The sequence below is a fragment of the Panthera onca genome, chromosome D1 (genome assembly GCF_046562875.1).
Source record: "Panthera onca isolate mPanOnc1 chromosome D1, mPanOnc1 haplotype 2, whole genome shotgun sequence".
Classification (NCBI taxonomy): Eukaryota; Metazoa; Chordata; class Mammalia; order Carnivora; family Felidae; genus Panthera; species Panthera onca.
In genome coordinates this window covers 60,082,182-60,107,050 of record NC_138348.1, presented here as the reverse complement: position 1 = coordinate 60,107,050, position 24,869 = coordinate 60,082,182, and the positions used below count along the sequence as shown (strand labels likewise).

The following is a 24,869-nucleotide window of genomic DNA, read 5'->3' as shown; positions in this document are numbered from 1 at the left end:
ATCTGTTCTGTTAACATACGATACGCTCTAAAGTCTTTGTTGAGTGAATTGTATGTAAAATGTCCGTACGGGCATATTTTCTAAACACATTAATGACATCCGAGCGTGCTGAATTGGGCAGATGGTCAAGGGCTTCATCCCATTATCACTGTGAGTGGTCAGGAGAGAGGTGAATCGGCCTCGGACTTGGTCCTCAAGAGCTCACCGTCTCTTGGGAGAGCCAGATATTGCATAGTTATAAAGGGATGTGGTGCATACAAAACACAGAGAGGAGACTTGGAGAAGGGAACCTGAGTGAGCCAAGAAGAGTTCACAGCAGAACTGGATTCTATCAGTTATTTATTGCTGCGTAGCAAACCATCCCCAAACGTAATGGCTTGAAACAACCAGCATGTATGTTTTTCAGGATTCCGTGGGTTTCCTGGGAGGCTCTTGCGCAGGACCTGCCTGGGCTCTCTCACGTGGCTCTGTTCAGTTAACTGGTAAGCTAGGGGCAGTGCTCAACTGGGACAGCTGGGCCTCGCTCTCCTTGTGCTTTTTCATCCTGGGCTGCCTCACGGCACGGTGGTCTCGGGGTTCCAAGATGGCAGAGGCAGAGGCGACCAGGCCTTGGAGGCCTGGGCTTCAGAATGTGCATCATGTTACTTCCTCCACATTCTGTTGGTCAAAGCAAGTCACAGGGCCAGCCCAGACACAAGGGATGAGGAGGAGCTCCAAAAATTTATGGCCGCCTTTAAGCTACCACGTGGGTTTTGAGATGGAAAGTTTTCCCAGCAGGCACCCTGAGGTGACGTGCAGAGGTGGGAACAAACGGGACTTGTCTGGGGGAACATTCCAGGCTTAATGTGTGTGGAGGGGTAAATATTGGGAGTTGAAGATACAGAGATAGAAGTAGCCTGAGAAAGGCTTTGAACACCGTACCTGGCGTTTTATCTTGATCCTTTGAAAGTTTTGGCAAGTCTCTGCTTTCCGGAGTCCATTACAGCAGCCCATATGGTGGCACAGTTGTTGGAGAGGGCAAGGCTGGAGGCAGGGACCCCGGAGGCAGATGGTGATCCACAGGACAGCGAGGCGTGGCCCCGCCTCGATTGGGCAGGGGATGTCTTCGTAGATTGGTGCTTTATTGGATATTCTGTGAGAGTTCACCTCTCAGGCTCCTTGTCCTTCCTGCTAATTTAGAGGGCCCTGGGTCGGCGGGGGGGGGGGGGGGGGGGTGTGTGTGGCTGGATGATAGAAGGGTGAAGGAACAAGGATGAGGGGGAAGTGAGTGGTGGGAGGAAGCTGGGGGTTCGGGTGTAGGTTTCAGTGGGGATGGTGAGAGTAGACTGGAGGAGGAGGGGAGTCCAGACTCCCTGGAAAGTTGCTGGCAGGTGAAGTCTGAAAGAGGATGGGAGCACCAGTTAAATCTGGGGCACACGAGGCCAAGGGCACAACCCTAGAGAGGGGCCGACTGTATTTCTCCACACACTGAGCAACTCCTGTCCCCCTCATGGCCAAGGGTCCAGGGCCTGGCCTGGAGCAGCCGGCCATCCAGGTGAGCAGAATGACATAATTTTGTTAACTCATTTTCTTCAAGCCCCCTAAAAATGCATCTTTTCCCCCCAGCAGAAATGCCTTTGGGGGAAGTTTAGGAATGAATTAAAATGAGGAGAAAAGTTAAATGGGGGGGCAGGTTTACTGGAGTAAAATGAACAGACTTTAGGGCAGGCAACAATAAGCTCTCTAGGAAGGTTCTGGAGTGGCCGGCGAGGAGCCTAGTGAGAGGTATCTAGTGGATGTGGGTGGCAGGGTGGCTTCAGAAAGGTGTGAACTGTTCAGAGAAAGAAGTAAAAGAGCCTAGGGGTGCCTGGGTGGCTCTGTCGCTTAAGCGTCCGACTTCGACTCAGGTCATGATCTCACGCTCTGTGGGTGCGAGCCCTGGGTGCGGCTCTGTGCTGACAGCTCAGAGCCTAGAACCTGCTTCGGATTCTGTGTCTCCTTCTCTCTCTGCCCCTCCCCCACTCATGTTCTGTCTTTCTCTCTCAAAAATAAAGATTAAAAAAAAAAATTAAAACAGCCTTAACTCCTTTCCAGCCCTCTTCTTTACAACGAAAGGTGGGTGTTTTAATCCAGCACAAGAAGTCCCAGTCTGGTACTTGCTGGGCCACACCCTAGCCTGAAAAACGGGTGGGATAAGGCAGAGGAAACTGTCCCCACCTCCAAGACAAACAGGTTGTGTGAGCACAGCCTGGTACCTGACAACCAGGAAGGGGAGGAAAGCTGGATGGCCCCTTGTTCCAGGTTGAGCTGGTCGTGGGAGCGGGATCCAGAAGAGAGGTTGACTCCTCAAGGTCGTCCACGAGTTTTGAGGTACACCTGGCAGGTCCAGGCCAGGCACTCTTACAAGGAAGGATCCTATTCAGAAAGCCCATTATAATTAGATTCATACTACACCATGGTGCTTAACCCTTCAGACAAAACCCTACGTTTTACAGCTATAGACTCCAGTGTTGAAAGTTAAGTGACTTGCCTACGGGCAGGCAGACACCTTTTCGGTGGGGGCCCGGGAGCCCACGCCAGGACTTTAGACACCACCAAGGACATGAAGAATGTAACTGCACCCTGTCAGGACTAATGCCAGTGGGCTCCCCTGGGAGCCTGCTGCCTCAGTGCAGGGTTGGGTCAGGACTGCCCCTGCCCTCTACCCCGCATGCCACATGGAGCACGCAGCTAGCCCTGCCAGCAGCCACAGCCGCACCGGCCCGGCCTCTGGCGTTCTGAGGAACTAGAACTTGGGCTCTCACCCCCGGATTCCCTTCCAAGTGAGTAGTGGTTCTCTTTGGTTGGAGAGGTGCCCCTGTCCTTCCTAATCCCTCTACCTAACCCCTAAACAGTTTGGTTTCTAGGACTCAGTCTGAGATCCTCTTTTTCTCCTTCCGTGATCTCACTCTCATGCCTTCAAAGATCACGTGTGCCTTTGATTCCCAAAGTTGTCTTCAGCTCAGATCACTCAGCTGAGCTCCAGGTCCACAGCATTTTACTGCCTCTCGGCCCCAGACTTAGTCGATAACTCACCCAATCCTGCCGCTTCCCATAGAACTCAGTTGTATCTGCTCTTCCATACCTGTGCCCAGTGCCGCTCTTCACCACTACCTACCATTGGGACCACCGTGTTTTCTATCTGGTATCCCTGTGCTCACCCTGGCTTTAAGTCCATTCTCCACCCTTTCAGGTGCTTTCCAAATTCAGGTTCTCAACGCAGCTTTGAAAGCCGTGTGTGACTTAATTCCTGCTCACCTCTCCAGACACTCACCTCCTGCTCCCTGCTGTGATCAGCCTGTCTTTCCTTTCCTAACTCCTCTTACCCTTCAGTCTTAACATATTGTTCCTCCTCAGGGACGTGTTCCTTACTCCAGTTCCCTAGTGCATACTCCCAAAGCTCTCTGTTCCCTCCCTCCGGGACACTCTTGGGCACGAGAGTATAGCTGCCTAGGGCAGGATTTATTCTCCACGCGCTCCTAGCACCTAACATGGACACAGCATTCCAAAGTTTGTGGAGTGGATGGCACAGTGCCCTTTGGTTCCCACAAAGCAAGGTTCCAGAAATGAAACCTCTTTCTCTTTTTATGCTTTCTCCACATTTGAGAATCAGCCCTATTTTGGGACTAGGCTGCCCTACCAGGTGAGATAGGTCCTGCTCTCTCTAGCACTTAGGTAGACCTATTCTGTGTTCTAGTCCAGGGCTGAAGCACGAGAGAAAGCTGGGAAAAAACAAAGCAAGGGAAACAAACCCACCCCAGTCAGCTCAATAAAAAGTCACTCAAATGGTGAATGCCTGTGTAGAGGTTATGTATGGCAGGGTGGCTTTAGAAAGTTGTGCACTGGGCTACCTGGGTTGCTCCATTGGTTAAGTGATTTTTGATTTCAGCTCAGGTCATGATGGAGGGGTCATGGGATCAAGCCCTGCTTAAGATTCTCTCTTTCTCTCCCTCTGCCCCTCTTCCCCCGCTCATTCTCTCTTAAAAAAAAAAGAAAAAAAAAAAAAAAAAAAGAAAGGCTTGTACTGTTCTGAGGTGGAATAAAAGCAATCTCAACCCCTTTTCAGGCATCCCTTTTACAAAGCAGAGTCCAAATCACTTTGTAAATTCTCTTGTGTGCCTGTTCCATCCTTGTTGATTCAGGTAAGGCTGTCCCTTTTGACACACAAGGGAGGAACTAGTTGGAGAATCTACCAGATGGTCAGGAGTGATTCAAACTACCCGTTCTAGCCAGTCTGGCTAGGAAAACTAATATTTGAAAAGTTATTGTTTGTAATAGTAAGCGAGATGTGGGAAATTCTAGTTACGTTTTACATCTTGCAGATGGCACTTTAGCCACTGCCAAAGACAGAAGCCATAGGCATACGATGGCTCACGTAGTACGTTTTTTTCTGTTTCTGACCTGTTCCTCCTTGTTGTGTGAAGCTGGAAGGTTCACGTGTTTACTCTAGAGCTCCTAAAGTTGAGAATGCTGTGCATTTATAGATCATAAATGCTTTATTGAAAAGTTACTAGCTTTTGCTTTGCAAATCACCCAGGCTTGGAGTAGAAAGGTACTTCAATATAGTTCAAAACTAGTGATAAAGATACTTCCCACGAACAGGACTGCTGCTAGCCTGTACAGATCATTTCACCTAGAAATCGGAAAAAGGTGTCCCAAGATACAATCCTACCAAGGCACATACCATGACAAGCTGAGCACAGGTTAGGTTTCAGCTTCCACTAACCCCCCTCCTTCAAGTGTGTGCCTTGTGCAGTGCACAAACTGTACAACATGGTGGCCCTACCTTTATATAAATGGTGTATATTAATATAAACCAGGGATAAAATATTACCAGAAGTCTTATTCAAAACAGTATTATTTTTAATACTTTCACCTATAGAGAGGTAATTAATGAAATATAGCCTAGATTATAGCAGATTAGATAAAAATACATAGTTCTACTATCGTCTAGAAAAATGATTGCGGCACAGGCAAATCAAATGGAGAAAGTGAATAAGCAGATCTGAGATCACCTGAAAATGGTTAGTTCCTTGTATAGACTCAGTACAACCTATGTTTATTAAATAATTGCTATTAGAACAGACATTTGCACCAAAATGAAACCAGGAACCTTTACATTAGCTTGAACAGTTTATCTGTTGGTCACATTAATGACTCAGAAATATTACAAGTATGGAAATGCTGGACAGTAAACAATGGCTGATCAGTACATTAAACAGAAATTGGCAATACCTATTAAAATAGACTCACTTGTTAATTGCTATTAAATAATTTAGCTCTAAAAAGAAAAGGCAAAAAGAAACAAGGACTAATTGTGGAAAGAACTTTGAACTTTTTCTTTTAGAAAGAAAAAAAAAGAAGTACCCATGACTATGCACGTAGCATCGTTGGATATTACAGTATGGAATGGAATTTCCTTCATAAAGAAAACAAAATCACGTAATTTTTTCCCCAAAGGTTTAGGCACTTTGCAGCAGGCTGTTGACAATCTAGTAAAACTGATATGAAGAAATGGTGTTATAGTGTCAATATTTAAACACAAATGCTATTACTACATTCAACAAAGAAGTGAGAGAGGTCTTAAGTGCAGAACATATTTTCCTGCTGACAAATACACCAGTCATCTTGCAGAGAAGTGTGGAGGGAAGTACTGTACTTCCGTTATGGAGTTCGTTTGCTGAAGGCCTAGAGAAGAGGGCAAAATCCCAGAACCAGATCGTGAATATTCGAGGCATTGCAGGCCACACACCTCTCTGTTGCTTATTCTTTTTCTTTTTGTATGTTTAAATAACACCGTTAAAATGTAAAAATCATTCTTACCTTGCAGGCCATACAACCGCAGACTGGATGGGTCTGTGGGCTATAGTTTGCCAATCCCTGGTCTAGAGCAAAATGGTCTCATAAAACATTTTGTTTTAGGTGCAGATGATCTCAGGATGACTATCTGCAGTGAACCATATTTATGTGCTTAAAGATTTGTCTAATAAATGTGCTCTGCTGCAACCTTAGTTACTTGGGCCAACTCAATGCAAAAGCGATGTTCTGCAGATCTGACTTTACCAGAAGTCTCAAATAAAGCTTCTTCTATGATAATTTTGTGAATATTCAAATTACCAGTGACGAAATCTAGTTCAAGTATCAACGTTGCACTCTAAAGCAATGAAGCAGGTCTTGTTGAGAAGGGTTGAAAAGGAACCGTGAGCGAAGCGTGACCTGTGATTGGTGCTAGGATACCAATAGCTGCTGGCTGGGCTAAATAGAGGGGGGCGATTTTAGGCCACCTGCAGACCGGTGGTTGAATTTTTTGAGTTTTTAGGGTTTTGTAGTAGGAAATATTCTCGTGATCATTTTCTGCCAATCAAAACAAGCAGTCATTTGCTGGATTTAATGATAAATGAAGGCCTTGTGAAATAACATTCACATTTAATGTGAATGAATTCATTACTGTGAAATAATTCAATTCACTATTTACAGTGAATTAAAAATGGGGTCGGTATTGCAAATGGCCAAGTGGTGCGTCTACAACGGCAGAAATCCTGTAGCTAACAATACTGCTTCATTTCCTCAGTGATCGGTCTTCTTAGCAGCTCTGATCGCCTGTCAGGGAAAGAATTGTTGCTTGATGAGACTGGCTATCCCTCACAGTTTCCACTTTCCCCTCAAGGGTGTCAAGGGTTTAGTATCTAACGTCAAAGTTTGTGCTCCCAAGCCAGAGTTGTGTCTTCAGTTTGAATTCAAGTGAAGCAGTTGTCTGCTTCTGAGTTTAGATCAGTTGCAAATAAAATACTAAAACGTTAAGTACAAAACATAAGTTTATCTACCTTTGACTTATTTTTACAGAAAGACCAAAGATGTTTTGGACCTGTTAATAAACATGTTCTTTCACCACATTAAGAAACTGTACCATAGAGTGTCACCTGGGTGGCTCAGTTGGTTGAGCATCCGACTCTTGATTTCATGATCTCACAGTTCTTGGGCTCGAGCCCCATGTCAGGCTCTGTGCTGACAGTGCAGAGCCTGCTTGGGATTCTCTCTCTCCCTCTCTCTGCCCCTTTCCTGCTCTCACTCTCAAAATAAATAAAATAAAAACTTAAAAAAAAATAAATTGTATTATAAAGAAGCAGCTACCTCTGGAAGTTGAAGTGGTACATTCATAAATGTGCTAATTTACAGAATGCTGATATGTGGTAGTTCACAACTGTCAACTTCCTCATTTTCACTGGAAATTAAGGTCATTAGGGGCTAAGAATGCTAATCAATATATGTAAGTGAGAGTACTAGAAACAATAAAGAAGGGACGCATCTCGAAAGGCCTGAAAGGTATGAAAGATGTGTTTTGTTAAGAAAAAAAGGAAAGCAATTTTATCCTACAGTAGTTGCACAGAGGTTGTAAAAAGGCTGTTCCAGAATGAGGAAGGAAGAGGAAAGGACAAAATCCCGCATGGGCATAGAAAGCTGTAAAGGGTCTACAGAAGGGGGCAGGAGTGGAGGAGAGAAAAAAAAAAAAAAAAAAAGAGGGGAATATCTTATTCATGTGGGTAAACTGGCTGATTGAATGCATTTATTTTTAATTTTTTTTTTTTTTAAGAAATGAGCCCAATAGTATATGAATGCAAAACTAGATGTTGAAATTCCCTCCTAAAAGTAAAAAGTTTCTTGGATTGTTGGAAATTTGTCAACGTCCTAGCTGTCCATGTCTTGGTAGAAAGCGATTAGTCACACCTCCAGTTATCTAAAGTGAATGTTACAGGGACAGCTACATTTCCTTGTCAACTACATTATAAAGAACTCTTTATCAAATCTTTAACCATGGCCATTTAAAGCCTTTTGTCACTCACAGATATTGTTTTACAAAAAAAGACTGTCTCAAGGACCCATGGTAAAGACTACAATAGGTACTTGGGGGTACAGGCTTCTGATGTCATTGTTTAGGTAATTTTAAGATCATATCCCTGGACAAATGGTTTCTAGAACAAATAGAAAAGCTTGTGGATTCATAAAACTGCTAATCCCAAATCAAGAAACACCTGAAGTTAGCACGTGAGACTGAGTACACTGATAAAGAATGATTATGATTTCTTCTGTGACCTTTGCTTAGAATATTGCTGGTTCTTCAATGTTTTTCATTTTTTTTGGTTTCAGAAACCCTTTCTGTTAAATGAGCTATATAACACACAGCAGTTCAGTCGATTATGTCTTTGTAAACAAAAACAAACATTTATCTTTTCTCCCTGCCTCATCCATCCAGAGTTTGGAAACTCTTACTGAATGTTATTTTCATGGCAGTATTTGAATGTTCAGTAAGAATTTGTTCTCTTTATAACAAGACAATTTGAAACACTGGTTATATTAGGCTTTGACTGGAATGTTATATTTGAGAATGGTGTGCTTAGAATCAGAGATGACCAGTTTTAAGAACTAAGGTGGACTTTAAGGAGCCAGAGCTTATAAAGCCTTCCTGGACAACCTGCCTGGCTTACAGGATTCCCAGCCTTCCAGGTGAGTAAGGAAGGATACTTCCTGGCAGGCCCAGAAATTTAGGATATTTTGGGGATCTTGAGAAGGAATTCACCCAAATCTGTAGTGAAGTCTGATGGTGAGTTCTCCCAGCCTTGAGGCTTTTATTTTTTTGTTTATTTTATTTTTGAGAGACAGAGCATGAGCAGGGGAGGGGCAGAGAGAGAGGCGGACACAACCCGAAGCAGGCTCCAGGCTCTGAGCTGTTAGCACCAAGCCTGACGCAGGGCTCGAACCCACGAACTGTGAGACAACCTGAACTGAAGACTGTGAGATAACCTGAGCCAGGCACCCCTAGCTTTGAGGCTTTTAAAAGTCCAATCTGAGATCCCTAATAAAAGTTCCAGCCAAACAAACTTAAAAAGGACTATGATGTCAATTACTACTCTTGCTACACTTACAACCAGGTCAAATTTGATAAGACTAGACTTGCTACAAACAAAAACAGTCTTACCTTGATTATCTTTGATGAAAATGGGGGTAATTTTAGGTTTCAATGGAAAACTATAACCCACCATTGTGGATTATCAGATTCTAGTCCTGTTCATTCTCTTTGAGCTATTTTCACCTCTTTGTAAGCTGGATCATGCCACCTTGTGTATTTTGTCAGTAAATAACTTTTCCAATTTTCTTCCACCCTCCTGATTCAGCACCGATAGGTGCCCATTTCCTTAAGCCCTGCAAGCTGAAGGGAACTTCAAAGGATTTATCACAACGGTTTGGGCCACTCAGGAAGTTCACCAGAACACGGTCGTCTGAGCTCCAGGAAATACCCATGACTGTGAGACTGCCACTACCATTCTGACTCTGCCTTTTAAAGACACTTCAAGACCAGTGTTTAGAAATCATTTTGACTGCCTGTCCTCTGCACTCAAACTGAGTTTATAATCTGCTCCAACTACTAATTTTTGTTTTCCCTTTTCTTTCTCCATGAATCTATGCCTTCTTTCCCTTTGCACATCTCCTACCTCCCAACTTCTAACCTGAATCTTCTCTCCACAGCCACCATCTCAGCTTCTGGTCCTTGAAACATCTTGGGAAGTCTTAGGGGAAATAAAGGAAGTCTTAGATGGGGGGGGGGGGGGGGGACATACCACTGTGGCATAACAATTATTTTGTGTTAACGGCATTTGAGAATCAACAGATATAGGAAGAGGCTTTTTTCCCTGAACTCCCTTTTTATCTGCCTAAAAGCAGAACCTCCCCCAAAGAACTCAACTGTTGTAGTTTTGACTCTGGCATCACAAATGAGCAGACATTGTCACAAAACTATCCAATCTCCCATCTATTCTCCTAAGGGCCCATTTATCCATTCTGAACATCATTTGTTTTCCCCTCAGTGCCCTCTCTTTCCCTCCCCTCCCCTTATTAAGACGGTGTATATAAGCCCCAAATCCTGCCTCCGGCCCCACCTTTCTCTGAATGCTCTGTGTCATGTGAATAAAAATCTACATTTTCTCTTGCTCATCTCTCATTTGTTAGTTTAATTCACAGGCCCTCAACTACTGAATCTAAGAGGGTAAAGGAGAGATTTTTCCTCCCCAACAGGAGACATTGTTAAGTCCAGCAGCATGCTCACAGGAACCCCAGCAAAACTGGCAATTTCTCATCTAGCAACTACAATTAGACATTTAACAGTTTCCTTATTCTTGAAGTGCAACAGTTTAAAAAACAGCATCGAAGTTTTCCATTCAGATGGGCCATGACTATTTTTTTTTCATTTTATAGCCCTCGCTACAAAGGCGTTTAACTACTTTTAGCCAAATTTTAGTCATTATTTTCAAATGTTTACAGCACAGTAAGCTGTAATTTTAGACACTGAAAAACAAGACAAACTCATGCAATCAAACTAATTACATTATGGCACCGATAAGAGGCAAAATGTAAAACAGAGGTAGATCTGCAAATTGCCATACAGTTTGCAAGTTCCAATTATAACTGACTCTCTTTGAAACATCAGTTTTATATAAATATTTATCCAGTAGCACATCATAAACCACAGGGTTATAATAATTTCTTTTGCCATGTAAACGTGCAACTGAGAGTTAAAACTATTAAACTTTGCAACACATGATTCTTTTTTTTTTCAAGAGCAAAGTAATATGGAACCCATATGACTCATAAGAAAACCTTAAAACTAAATTATTACACTTTAAGCGGCACTGGCTAAATTCTGAAGGAGTAGGCATTAAAATAGAACTTAGTTTTGGAGCGCCTGGTTGGCTCAGTCAGTAGAGCATGTGACTCTTGATCTTGGGGTTGTATGTTTGAGCCTCATGTTGGGTGTAGAGATTATTAAAAATCAAATCTTAAATAGAATATAGTTTTTTGGGTTTTTTTTTTTTTTGGCATTTAAAGGTTTTCATGCAAAGTTTTTGGTCTCTTGATTTTGACTCTGACCTCTTTATCTTTACTATTGATGGGGGAGCACGAGGCAAGCTGAGGGCAAAATACAGGCTGGCACACCACCCCCCTCCCCCGACCAGGTGGAATGTGTGATAGTCCTCGGATACTCCTGGCTACCCAAGAACAAAGGAAAGGGGTTTAAATGCTTGCCATGGTAACGTGGGAAACTAAGGCAAATGAAAAATTAAATTCCCTTACTGCCTACAGCCCACTGACAAGTCCTTGAGACCAGCAGAGTGACCTCCCTCTAACTCAGCTACCTCAAGGATGACACTTTGCTGGGGGCAAAAGAGAACCTTGGCTTAATATTATCCCAACCTCGAGGATCCTATAAGTCAACTTCCTTTATCTCAACTCTCCCAAGATATACGCTGGAGATCATACTCCAAGTTTATGGGCCTTCGATATACATCTAAAGGGTCTCATGACTGAGGGTTTATTAAGTGGTAATAAGTGGCATTTCCCTAGCAACAGCTAGCCCCTCAAGATCCTGGAAACCTTGCTTCCAAAATTCCTTAGAGGCTTACTTTATCCCTGACCCCCTCCCAACCTGAGGGTATGTAATGAGTTACCTATTATGACCCCATGAAGCTCTTCCTGCCCATGGGTCCTGTCCCCTTGTTTTAATAAAATCACCTTTGCACCAAAGGCGTCTTCAAGAATTCTTTCTTGTCGGCTCTAGACTACCCCACCATCACCCCAAAACTTCATCAGTATAACATTCTTAGTGTAAGGAAAGGCTAGTTTAATGGTCCTGGAAACTGTGCATTTAGGGTAAACCATAATATTTTATCTGATTCTACTAAACCAAATACACTACTTGAGGTTCTCATTTGTAAATTAATCAAAAACAAATGTTTGTCATCAATTTATCCCCAATCATCAATTTATACAATATCGCAAAGATAAAAGAGATCACTTCAGGTGTTGGCAATGTTTCATGAAAGCACCACGGTGGGGAGGGGTGGGTAGAGTGACCAACCAGATTAGGACAACCACCTTTCATTTAGTTTTTCCTTGAAAAAAAGTCAAATTGCTTTCAATTTTCTGGAGTGAAAATGGCAGGATATTAAGATACACAGGCCAACTGCTGCTTTCATATCCTCATAAGATACTAGTATTTTCTAAAATGTAATTTGCTACAGGGCTCACAGAGGAGCACCTTTCACATCAGATATGTTTGCTCAGCAGGAAATCGGTTTTTGTATACTCTAGTTCAGGAAGTCTGCCAAGGAAGTAAAGGGAACCCAACCCTACAATGCCTACCTGGAATCCTAGAAGGGAAAAATAAAGCCATTCAAATAAAGTTGATTTAGCAATACCCTGAAGGTCAGCAGTATTTCCATAATACTTGCTATGGCACAGAAAAGAAGTCTTGAGTGTGCTAATACTTAGGCTGCTAGAAAGAGAGCCGTATGTGAGGCACAGGCTAACTTGGGAGAGTTAGAGCCTGGATTCAGTCTCTGCTTTCTGCTCAACACTTCTAAAATGCTTTCTGCTTCCATGCCAGCTGTTTTCACAGCAGAAACAAGGGTCTCTGAACAAGTGGCCACAGCATTACAAGTCACCCAGTGGTGCACGTGCTTCTCCACGGAGGTGCTGGACAACTTCATTCAGCAAGTGACTACAGGGGGTGGTGGCTGAAGTGTTCGTTCAGCAAACTGCTGGAAAGGGCTTCGGTATCAGTGGGGGCTCTCCACACCTTGTCTGTGATATGCACAGCCTCAGTCTCCCTGCGCCTGGCTGCGCTATCAAGAAGGCTGTGCCTTTGTTGCCATACATAGGTTCTTTACACAGAAGTGTAGCTTGAGTGAAAAGTACAAAAGACAATGGTGTGAAACAAATGAACCTATTTGAAAAATGTAAGATGGCTGATAGCCTAGGTAGCTGCACATGAAATGTAGCCAGAAGTCAGAATCTTATGGCGAAAGAACAGTCTTACGGGCTGTGTATTAGAACTGCTTAGTTTTAGGTTTTCTTAAGGCACAACCAAAGTTCTTTAGATTTATTTTGGCAAGTGCTTTTCTTGCTGGAGGATCATAAAAGTAGGCAGAAGTTTATGCCTAATGGTGTGTTGGCATGCTTTGGTAAGGAAAATAGTGCTTGGACTAAAACTAAGGCCAGAAGGTGAAGAAGAACAACAAAATCCGTACTGGTTTTAAATTTGTACAAAGGCGACTTACTGGATACTGGAAAAATGACAGGAGTGTTTTTATACCTTTGCAGAAGAAAAAAATGATTTTCCTTTTGAAGCTGTAGCTTCAGGATTTAATCTGGGTCAATGTCACCACGCGGTAAAAACAATCTGGGTTTTATAATAAAGTCGCAAAAATGCCAAGTGGTACAGAGCTACCAATACGGTGATACCTCAGGCAAAGGGGTCAAATAAGGTTTTACTCCAGATTGGTGTTATGTTTGTGAAATGTAATTCAATTTGCTATACATTTGAACCCAAATCAGAACTAGCTGCTTTGTGATGATATTTCACTGCCATTTTTTAGTATTTTAATTTTGGGGAGTTCGTTCAAGTAAGTGAGAGCCATTCTCAACTCTTGTATCTATTTCCTTCAACAAATGAAGGGGCAGGCATTCTAATAAGCTTTATGTAAATAGGATCCTGATCCTTTTAGCTCTAGTTAACCTGATACATTTCCCTGGGCATAACCAAGGCCCCTCTGAAAACTGGAAAACATGGCATAGTTTAAAAAGAGTGTAACAAACAACATTCACTGGTAACTTCAAACACATTCTGTCAAGAGGGTGGAATATTGGCAGGCCAGACCACCAATCATGTTTGCCTAGCCATAAAACCAGTGACAACTTAAAGATCTGCGAAGATCAAACAAAACAGAGAAACCACCTTTAACTAACAGCCTGGAGGCACAACATCCCACAGGTGTCCTAGTGGTCTTCGCAAACTCTACAAGGTGACCCACTCAACTCTGATTGGCGGTGGCCACACACAGACACCCCAGAACCCACTGCAAATCTGGGGTATGGCAAGTAGGGAACCGAGTGGCCAGTTGGAGCTTGCTTATGACATGCTGACTAGCACAAGGGCAGACCGTGAGGAACTACCAGAATCCCACAGATAGCTCTTTTTCACCTTGGAAAACCATTCATGAGGTTACTACGACAAGAACACAAATCAAGGTTGACACGGCCGGCTCCACAGCTGGCCATCTGGGTATGGGGTTTTGCCAATACTTAGCTGACTGTTTTGATCGTTTAATCAAATATTAAGCAAAGTATAATTTACATGCAACCCTTGTCAAAAAAGGGAAAAAGGTTAAATTTCCTATGATCAGCACAAACTGTTAACCTGTTAAGAAAAGCCTCATTTTTCCAGCATTCAACTATATATACACACGTCATGTCTGTTTCTTTTTAAACATCTTAGGGTGAGGGTGAGGAGGAGAAGGGACAAATGAGATAAAGACGCGAGCTCAACATCCAACAAGACTATTCCTTATTCTCTGTGTGACTGGCAGCATTAGTTAGAAAGTCACTCCTTTGCTGTGATGGTCATGATATATTTGGACGTGTAGATCTTTAAGGATTTCCTTATTCATTTGGCCAGGCCTGTGGTAGATGCTTTTTTTGTTTTCCTGGAATAATTCATCAGTGCTTCCTGAGAGGCTCGAACAGGATCACTGGCCAGATTCCGAAGAGAAACTGTTTGGAAACAAGTTAGGACAAAATGAAAGAAAGTAACTGTTCCATGTTACCCCTGAAAAAAGAACGTATGTGCTAATACTACAGTGCTTCAGTGTTTCATAGGTTTGCTACCAACTGTCCTGAGTAGCCTGAGTTCAGCATATTCTTTTCCCAGTTGCACCAGATCTCAGAAATGATTTTTATTTAACTTATTTAATGGCTGAAGTTTCTACTTTGTCAGGCATGGAGCAGGGCACTGAAATCATCTCAGATCTTTAAAACACTCTGTAATGTAGCTATTAACAGCTCCATTTTATTGTTGAAAAAAACTAAGGCTTAGAGAGAACAGACGTGCCCAAGGTCATAGAGCAGTACGTGGAAGACCTAAGATTCAAGGGCATCTGGTTCCAAAGCCTGTACTCTCTCTACTACCTTTCCACCCACTCGCTTCTCCCATCTCTGTCCCATCCTCCCAATACCCTCCCCTGCCCCAACATGCATGTACGCATGCACACACACTCCTAGGAAGGGAGCATACCTTCACTTTTGGCCTGTATTTCAGGTAAAGAGTTCTTGTATACAAACTGAAAGAAAAGGGGAGGGGGAAAAGCTCTTCAGATTAATTTTTAATTCATGCAAACTGGCTTACTGACAAATTTAACCATAGGGCCTCTGTACATACAAAGAAAAAGCAACATTGGTAGATTCTTTGTTCATTTAGCAACCATTTTTTCGAGCACCTACTCTATGCAGAACACTTGGCAAGATACTAAGGAAGACAGGGAAATGATCACTCTCAGACTGTGACCTCAAGATGTTTGTAGTTTAGCAGGGAGCATTCAGCTCATGCTTGATGATTCATATAATTGCCAGCTTCATCTCTGAAGATATACGGTAGCCAGGATTAAAGGAGAGTATTCTTAGAATATTTTGGAAGTGGTTATATCAGCTCTAAGAGGATTACAATACAGGTATGAAATAATCAGGAAGGCAACAGAAAGCCTTCCTCATAGTAGCCTTTAAAATAAGTAACATCTGGGGGTGCCTGTGTGGCTCAGTCAGTTAAGCATTGGACATCAGCTCAGGTCATGATCTTGCAGTCCATGAGTTCGAGCCCCATGTTGGACTCTGTGCTGTCATTTCAGAGCCTGGAGCCTGCTTCGGATTCTGTGTCTCTCTCTCTCTGTCCCTCCCCAGCTCATGCTCTGTCTCTTGCAAAAATAAATAAACATTAAAAATTTTTTTTGAAATATCTAAAATAAGTAACAGCTGAAAATGAGATTGGATTTTTTTTTTTTAAATTTTAAATTTTTGTAGAGAGAGCATGAGTGGGGAGAGGGTCAAAGGAGGAGAGAGAGAATCTTAAGCAGGTTCCATGCTCAGTGTGGAGCCCAATGCGGAACTTAATCCCACAACCCTGGGATCATGACCTGCGCCGAAATCAAGAGTGGTTGTGCTCAACGGACTGAGCCACCCCGGTGCCCCAAGAAGTTTGGATATTTAAGCCTCAGTTATGGAAATTTTGATTCTATGGCTATGTCATTGAATGAAGCATGCAAATAATATTTCAGAGGGATGATTTGAGAATGTAATAATATAACACATGTGCCCTTTAAGACTACTGTACACGTGTTTATTTCAAAGAGTTGACACAGTGAAGTAAAAATATCTGAGCTCAAATCATTGCTCCATCACTTTATAACTGTGTAACAATGTTGAGCCACGTTATTTACTTGCTGTATACAGTCTTGGGGCACCTGGGTGGCTCAGCTGGTCAAGTGTCTGACTTCGGCTCAGGTGATGATCTCATGGCTCCGTGAGTTCGAGCCCCGCGTCGGGCTCTGTGCTGACAGCTCAGAGCCTGGAGCCTGCTTCAGATTCTGTGTCTCCCTCTCTCCCTCTCTCCCCTTCCTCTGCCTGTGCGCTCTCTCTCTCTCTCTCTCTCTCTCAAAAATAAATATCCAAACTTATTTTTAGTTATTTAGGATGAAATATGTCTAAAACATATTCTATCTTCCCTGCCTCTTTAAAAAAAAAAAATCAAAGTAGGGATGCCTGGGTGGCTCAGTTGGTTAAACATCCAACTCTTGATTTCGGCTCAGGTCATGATCTCTTGGTTTGTGAGTTCGAGCTCCGCATTGGGCTCTACACTGACAGCATGGAGCCTGCTTAAAATTCTTTCTCTCTCCCTCTCTCTGCCCCTGCCCTCCCCTGCTCTCTCTCTCTCTCTCAAAATAAATAAATAAACGTAAAAAAAAGTCAAAGTAAAACATTTTAACATTAATGTAAAACAAAACAAAAAGTCAAAACCTGCCACCAAATACAGTCAAAATGCTTACTTTTTTTCTGTATTTACTTTAACCTTTGTCCCCACACAAATTAACTTTTACACAGGGTTAATAATTACCTATATATGATTTTAGTTTGTTTCACTTAAAAATCCAAGTAATCCTAATATCTTTCTATGTTGCTATAGAATTTTCATATTTATAATTAAAAAAAAAATTTTTTAACGTTTATTTATTTTTGAGACAGAGAGAGACAGAGCATGAACGGGGGAGGGTCAGAGAGAGAGAGAGACAGAATCCGAAACAGGCTCCAGGCTCTGAGCTGTCAGCACAGAGCCCAACGTGGGGCTCAAACTCACAGGCTGTGAGATCATGACCTGAGCCGAAGTCGGCCGCTTAACCAACTGAGCCACCCAGGCGCCCCTCATATTTATAATTTTAAATAGCTGAATAAAAGATATACTATAATTTACTTTAAAATTCTACCTTATTGGATAGTGTGTTTTATTTTTCTTCTACTATTATTGTTGCTTTGCTAATTAAGTAACACTGTGATAAACATATTTGGGTTTACACACACATTTTCATTTTTCTGGGTTATTTCTTTAGGATAAGTTCTAAGGAATAGAATACCTGGGATAAAAAATATAATACAAATATTTTATTTTCACAAACACATACAGTGTTGAATTCCTTTCCAAATGGGTTACATCAGTTTACACTGACAAGTAATACATGATCATGCCATTTCACTGCAACTAAAGAATACAGAAGGGAATTTCAAAATACTATAGAGCTCACTTAATAGATATAAAAAATATCTTAATTGTTGGGGTGCCCGGGTGGCTCAGTCGGTTAAGCGTCCGACTTCAGCTCAGGTCATGATCTCACGGGTCATGAGTTTGAGCCCTGCGCTGGGGTCTGTGCTGACAGCTCAGAGTCTGGAGCCTATTTTGGATTCTGTGTCTCCCTCTCTCTCTGCCCCTCCCCTGCTCACGTTCTGTCTGTCTCTTTCGTCTCTTTCTCTCTCAAATATACAATAAACATTATATATATATATATATATATATATATATATATACACACACACACACACATATATATACACACACATATATATGCATATATATGTATATATATATCATTGCTTTATTTTTAAATTATTATTTTTTCTTTTAAAAAACTTTTTAATGTTTATTTATTTTTGAGAGAGACTGTGCACAAGGTGGGGGGGGGGGGAGGAGCAGAGAGAGAGGGAGACACAGAATCCTAAGCAGGCTCCGGGCTCTGAGCTGTCAGCATAGAGCCTGATGTGGGGCTTGAACTCACGATCTGTGAGATCATGACCTGAGCTGAAGTCGGATGCTTAACCAACAGAGCCACCTGGGCACCACTAAATGATTGTTTTAAAAAGGTAATACAATCATTTGGTGAAAAATCTGAACAGTACTAAAGAGTAAACAGGAAAAAGAGGGTCTGTCTCCTAGCTGTGACCTGCAGCCCAGAGATAACTGCTGGTACCTACTGGTTAACATACCCTTACAAAGACAGTAAGCATTTATAAGCATATGTGTATATTTAGTCCATATATGTATTTTTATTCACAAAAATGGATAACCTACTGTTTTAGAAGGCATTTTTTTGATTACCAGTTAGATGATCAGTTTTCTCTTGGCTTATTTATACTATAAATATCTCAAAACAAAACAAAACCATGATCTGGAGGCCTTCCTCTTTTTTAATTTTTTAAATTTAAAAATAGCTTCAAACATCTAGGAAAGTTGCAAGATTGGTCTGAAGAATTCCTGTATCCCCTTCTCCCAGATGACCCAATTGCTATCATTTAACCACATTTGTTTTACACACACACACAAATGCACCTATGATCAAGTGTATAAACATATCCTATAGAGTCACTGTATGACATGATGCCCATCACCTAAATATTCTAATGTGTACACCATAAAACAAGGACGGTCTCCTAAATTACAATACAACCCTTCCAGTCAGGAAATTAACATTAATACAAGGCTAACATCCAACTCAAGAATTCATTCCAATTTTGCTGATTGTCCCAATAATTTCTTTCTTCCTTTCTGATCCAGGTTGCTATACACAAACAGGAATTGCATTTAGTTTTCATGTCTTAAAAATCTTTTTATAGCTAGAACAGTTCTTCAGTCTTTCTTTGTCTCACAAACTTGACAGTCCTTACAAAGTATAAGACTTTCATTCTGTAGAAGGACCTGCATCATAGGCCCAGCAATATTTCCTCATACCCAGACCCAAGCCAGGGTTTTTTGGCAGGAACACTACAGAAATGATCTGAGCTCATTTCAGGGCCTTGTATCAGGAGACACACTCTAATGACTTGCTCCATCATGGGTGATGTTAACTTAAATGCATGGTCAAGGTGGCTGCTACCAATTTTCTTCACTGTAAAGTAACCATTTTCCCCTTTGTATTAGTATTTCATGGGGAGATATTCTAAATTACACAAATATGTGTTCCTCATCCTACTCCCACTTGTCAGCCAGAGCATCCATTGATAACTTATACCTATCAACTATCCCTAAGATAGTTGCCAAATGGTGATCGTTCGTGTCTGTTGTTCCTTCTACATTTGTTAGTTAGCATTTTTTTGTAAAGAAGAGCTTTCCCTTCTCATTCATTCATATTCGTATGTACTCACAGATTCTCATTTTATTCGGTGGGTGTAACTTGAAACTCTTGCTATTTAATTTTAACATTCAAACTAACTCAGGTTTAACAGGCCAAAGCTTGCTTGCCTTTCGGCCTTCACAGGGTTCACAGAGCTAGGCAATGCATGTATGTGTAAACATACGTATACATATATATTTATGATCTATACAACACATACACATCCAACTTGTTCCATATCTGTGTGAACATGTGTGTGTCACATACTCCTGAGTTCATACTAATACTTTTAATTCCAATCTAACCCCCTCAAGGTTCTTTCTAGCTTTCCCTCTTTCAGTATTTGTAAATCCCTTCTGAGAGAGTGGAGAAATCAGGCTTTTGTTATCCTCAATATATTTACTTAATGTTTAATTAATTGATTTACTTGTCCAGTGTAACCCATTTCCTAACTCCAGCCTCCCCTCATCACTCTGCTTCCTTGCCCCACACAGCTGCCACTTCCCCGTCACCACCATGTTTTCTTGGAAGCTCAGCAGGCTGCTACAACCGACCCCTTTTCCTCATTCCTCATTTCCTCATTTCCTCATTCCTCATTCCTCGGACACTGAATGCTGCCATCTCTGCACAGCACTTCTTCCCCCTCATTACCCTGGTTTTCCATACCAGGAGTAGAGAAGGAGAAAGTGAAAGGGAGGTGGAAAGGGGAAGGTGTAAAAGGAAAAAACAATATGATAAGTATGCTTTCACCTCCTCTTGAGTATTTATTATAGAAATTTACTACTGTACTATATTACACCGCAGTAATGTCCTTGGGTAGTCCCAAGGGCAGTGTTAAGGTGCTAAGTTTTAATTCTCAGGCTCATTCTACAGTTATTCTTGTTTCTCTTTTTCTAGCACCTATCGATTTACCATACATTTCCTATCCCTTCCATTTTAAATTGAATATTTTTAATGTGCTACGGGCTGAGAATCCAAATAATCAATGTAGTAACAAGTGGCAAAATGTAAAATAAGTATACTTACGGCCAAAGTTTAAGAGCTCTTCCATGATTAATAACCTTGAGCTCTTCACAGCATTAATTCAATGATTCTTATTTAGCTGCCCAGAAGTTCCTTTTCTATAATTCACAGGTAGTTACGTTAAAAAAACATTTTTTTAATGTTTGTTTTTGAGAGAGAGAGAGAGAGACAGCAAGCATGTGCATGTGTGTGTGAGCGGGGGAGGGGCAGAGAGAGGGAGACATAGAATTGAAAGCAGGCTCCAAGCTCTGAGCTGCCAGCACAGAGCCCGACACGGGGGTTGAACTCATGGACCACGAGACCATGACCTGAGCAGAAGTCAGATGCTTAACTGACTAAGCCACCTAGGTGGATATTACTAGTAGTTATATTTTAGATAATTCAGGATACCTAAATAACATAGTCTGGCCCCCAGTAAAGAGACCAATAGTCTAAACATAGTCTGACCCCCAGTAAAGAGACCAATAGGTATACACTCATTCATTCAATTATTTAACAATATATACTGAGTGCTTGCTATCTGAAAGGTATTGTTCTAAGCATTTGAGAGGGTAGCAGTGAGTAAGATAAAGTCTCTGCTCTCAAGGAACTTAACGTCTAGCTGGGGGAGGCAAACAAGTAAATATATATAACTGCTTATAAATGCTTGAAGAACAATGAGGCCTGGTAAGGGGAGACAGAGTGATATGGAGGTATTATTTGAATAGGGTGATCAGAGAGAATTTTAACTTCATTTTTGTTATAAATGATTGACCTCCAACAATCATTTGATAGGGGAGCAGGGGAAGAGAAATGGCAACCAACTTATTTCAGGGAAGGAGACAAATTAAGCTGGGGACTTCTGATACTCATACTTTCCCAGGCTCCTACTCAGGGGATCTGGCTGCTTTTTCCCCTCTAAGTTTGTTCTCTATGAACAAAGATATGTTGATCGACATGAAATGGAAATGTTTATATCCTACTTGCTCTAAAATGTAGATCATATGTCAAGGTGATAGTACAACTATCTCACTTTTAAGGATAAGAAAACTTGGAGCGCCTGGGTGGCTCAGTTGGTTAAGCGTCTGACTCTTCATTTTGGCTCAGGTCATGACCTCACGGTTCATGAGATCCGGCCCTGCGTCAGGCTCTGTGTTGACAGTGTGGAACCTGCGTGGGAGTCTCTTGACCCCACTCTCTGCTCCTTTCTCGCTTGCCCATGCGCCATGCTCTATCTCCCTCAAAATATGTAAATAAACATGAAAAAAAAAATTTAATTTAAGGATGAGAAAACTAAGCTTGAGAGAGAGGAAGGGACTTGCCTAAGGTCATCCAGTGGCAGAGGCAAAGCTGGAACATAAGTTCCTGATTTTGTCTTTTTATATCTACACCATTCTTTTTGAAGAGTAAGAGAATAAATACTTCAACACTATGCTAAAACAGTCTCTATTTCCTACCTGAAAAGGATGTGAAGATAAGAACCAAGGCCAGTTAAAATATGCCACCATGCATGAAACTGTGTGGCAACACTTATGATAGGTGGCATCTTCTTTCGAAAGTTCCTATGAAAAGAGGAGGGAAGAAATCACCATGTTATTATCTTTTTTTTTTTTTTAATAGTTAGCAACTAATGCTGACAGCCTATGAACATTTTGAAATATGACTCTCAAACATGGCAATTATTTAATTTCCTTAAGTCTGCTGTAGTCTGCCATATTGTTTTCCAAAGTGTGTTTTGAGGAACAGCATTCCTAGCAGAAGTTCCATGAAGAAATGATGCTGTGTTCAAAAAAAATGTGGGAAATGGTACATAGTTTATTGCCCTCTTGGAAACTGCAGTATATATTAACAGAATAAAGGCTTTGAGAAGTCCTATCATAACTGTAAGAGTTTATTTTCATTTTTTTTCAGGTAATGAACTAATGCACAGAACCCTTGCGTAATGTAGTATCTTACTAACATTTTATGAAACTAGTGTTTCCTGGAACACAATTTGGGAAACATTAGTCTACTTAGCTATTCAGTCAAGAAACCAGATACATGCTTTTCCTTGGCCTACATACAACCGTCATCTTAGATGAACACTGTACAGTCTATGAAGTGCTTTTGTAAATATTATTTCACTACTTAGGTGAGACATTGAGGTAGATATTCTTAGCTTTGCTTTACAGATGAGGAACTAAAATTCAGAGACCAAGTTGCCTAAATCACTCAGCCAAGTGGCACAGCCGAGTCTCAGATTCTAGATCTTTTGATTAAGTGTGTACCATATTAACATTCTCATTATTAGAAGGGAGAAAATCAATGTTAAACACCAAACTATTTTTCTAGATAGCCCATAAATTTTTGAGACAATTACCATCTCTAAGAACTTACTTTATTTCTTGGTGGCTTTCACCCAGAAGATGATGACTTATCTCAGCAGTGTAAATGCTCTAATAGGGCTTCTGATGTATATTACTGATTCAGAACTACTCACTCAGACCTTAGTTTTCTAAGCTAGGTATATTACTTGTTTATTTATATACATTTAAAATCTAAATTTACTTATTTAACTTTTTATTATTTTTATTATTTTATGGAAAATTTCAAACATGTGCAACAATAGGCAAAGTAATAATGTACCCATTATCCAGCTTCAATAATTGTAACTAACAGCCAATCATCTAAACTCTCATCTGCTTCTCCCCTTCTATATTTTGAAGCAAATCCCAGATATTGTATTTTAACTCTAAATATTTTACTATGTGTCTCTAAAAGATTAAAAGCTCTTTAAAACTTAACCATAATACTATTTTCACATATAAAATATTAACAATAATCTCTTAATATCACCAAATATTCAATTACTGATCAAACTTCCAATTGTCTTGTAAGTTTATAATTTTTTTTTTTTTTTTTTTTTTACAGTTTGTCTGCTTAAATCAAGATTCAAAACAAGTCAACCATTGTATTTGGTTGATACCGTAAATCTCTTAGGTCTCTTTTAATCTATATGTCTCTCCTCCCTTTTTTACCCCCTCTGCAACTGATGCTGCAGAAACCAGGTATTCATCCTATAGATTTCTCACAGTCTGAATTTTGCTAATTGCCTCTCCCTGGTGCTATTCAATATACGTGTTTATGCAAAACTTTAGGGCACAGAATTTTGAATTGGAAGGACCCGCTACTTTAAACCTATTTAACATGTTAACTTTATGGAAACTGAGGCCCAGAAATATAGTATCTTAATGACAGACTAGGATCCAGAGACCCAAAATTCAAACTTTAGTCAATACAAATAGCTGACAAGATGGTAAAAGGAATGCTTGCCTTAGAAAAGAACATTAAGTATATTAAGGTACAAAATTATACACATATATATCCCATGCTTCTTACAAATCATTCTTATTTCTTCAACACAGATTAGGCAGATTTCAAAGGCGTAATTAACATCTGATTAACTCTATAGCTCTGTGATGTGCACACAAAAAAATCCCTACAGATGTTACGAAATAGTCTTGGGTCCAAATTTTTAGGTTAATTAAAAAAGTGTTCTCAGAATTTAACTTTATTGTGCTGTAAATACTTTTTAAATTCAACAATGGCAAAAATTCGCTTAGTGGCACTAATAATTCTATATGCCTATGAAATTCTCTGCTTATAGACTGTTTCTAAAAATATTTCTCAAAGATTGAAAAAGATGCACATCTTACCTCAGTGAATCACAAAATATGTTATCTATGTTCCATAACAGAAATCCCAATAAAAATATGCCCAAGGATGTATAACCTAGTCCTCTGAGCCATGGATAAACCCTGTGGGGAAAAAAAGGGAAAGCAAAATGAAATGTTGTCAACTCCTGTCATCATCAGAGCTTGAAGCCATCACTTTCACGAGAAGGAAAGGTTTTTTGTTTTTGGGGGGTTTTCTAATGTTTATTTTTGATAGTGAGAGAGCACAAGCGGGGGAGGGGCAGAGAGAGGGGGAGACGGAAGATCAGAAGCAGGCTCTGCGCTGACAGCAGCGAGCCCTATGTGGGGCTTGAACCCACGAACCATGAGATCATGACCTGAACCAAAGTTGGACACTCAACCAACTGAGCCACCTAGGTGCCCCGAGAAGGAAAGGTTTTTGTTAGTATTAAAAGCAAACCCATCTATTAAATTCTCTAATACATTTGCAGACTAGATTTAGCTATTAAAAAAATGAGAAAGAATGTGCCATTTGATTGCTATGTGCTTCAAGAAAGTAATCTGACGGACTGTATCAGTCCTCTGGAAGAGGCAGGGGGATGCTGGAACAGAATTAACATTGGCTGAGTTACTTGCTATGTGT

The 24,869-nt window shown here is 41.0% G+C and overlaps 1 protein-coding gene across 6 annotated transcripts in view; it reads right to left on the bottom strand.

Moving 5' to 3' along the window:
- Positions 1 to 4,860: 4,860 nt before the first annotated feature.
- ACER3 (alkaline ceramidase 3) overlaps positions 4,861 to 24,869 on the bottom strand; it is a 175,027-nt gene continuing 155,018 nt past the window's right edge. For all 6 annotated transcript variants that reach the window (XM_060605551.3, XM_078433084.2, XM_060605553.3 and 3 more), the window contains 4 exons: positions 24,248 to 24,349; positions 22,010 to 22,114; positions 15,140 to 15,185; positions 4,861 to 14,619 (listed from right to left, as the gene is read on the bottom strand). In XM_060605551.3, the coding sequence (XP_060461534.1) occupies positions 14,566 to 14,619; positions 15,140 to 15,185; positions 22,010 to 22,114; positions 24,248 to 24,349 (307 nt within the window). In that variant the 3' untranslated portion in view covers positions 4,861 to 14,565. The remainder of the gene's footprint in view (positions 14,620 to 15,139; positions 15,186 to 22,009; positions 22,115 to 24,247; positions 24,350 to 24,869) is intronic.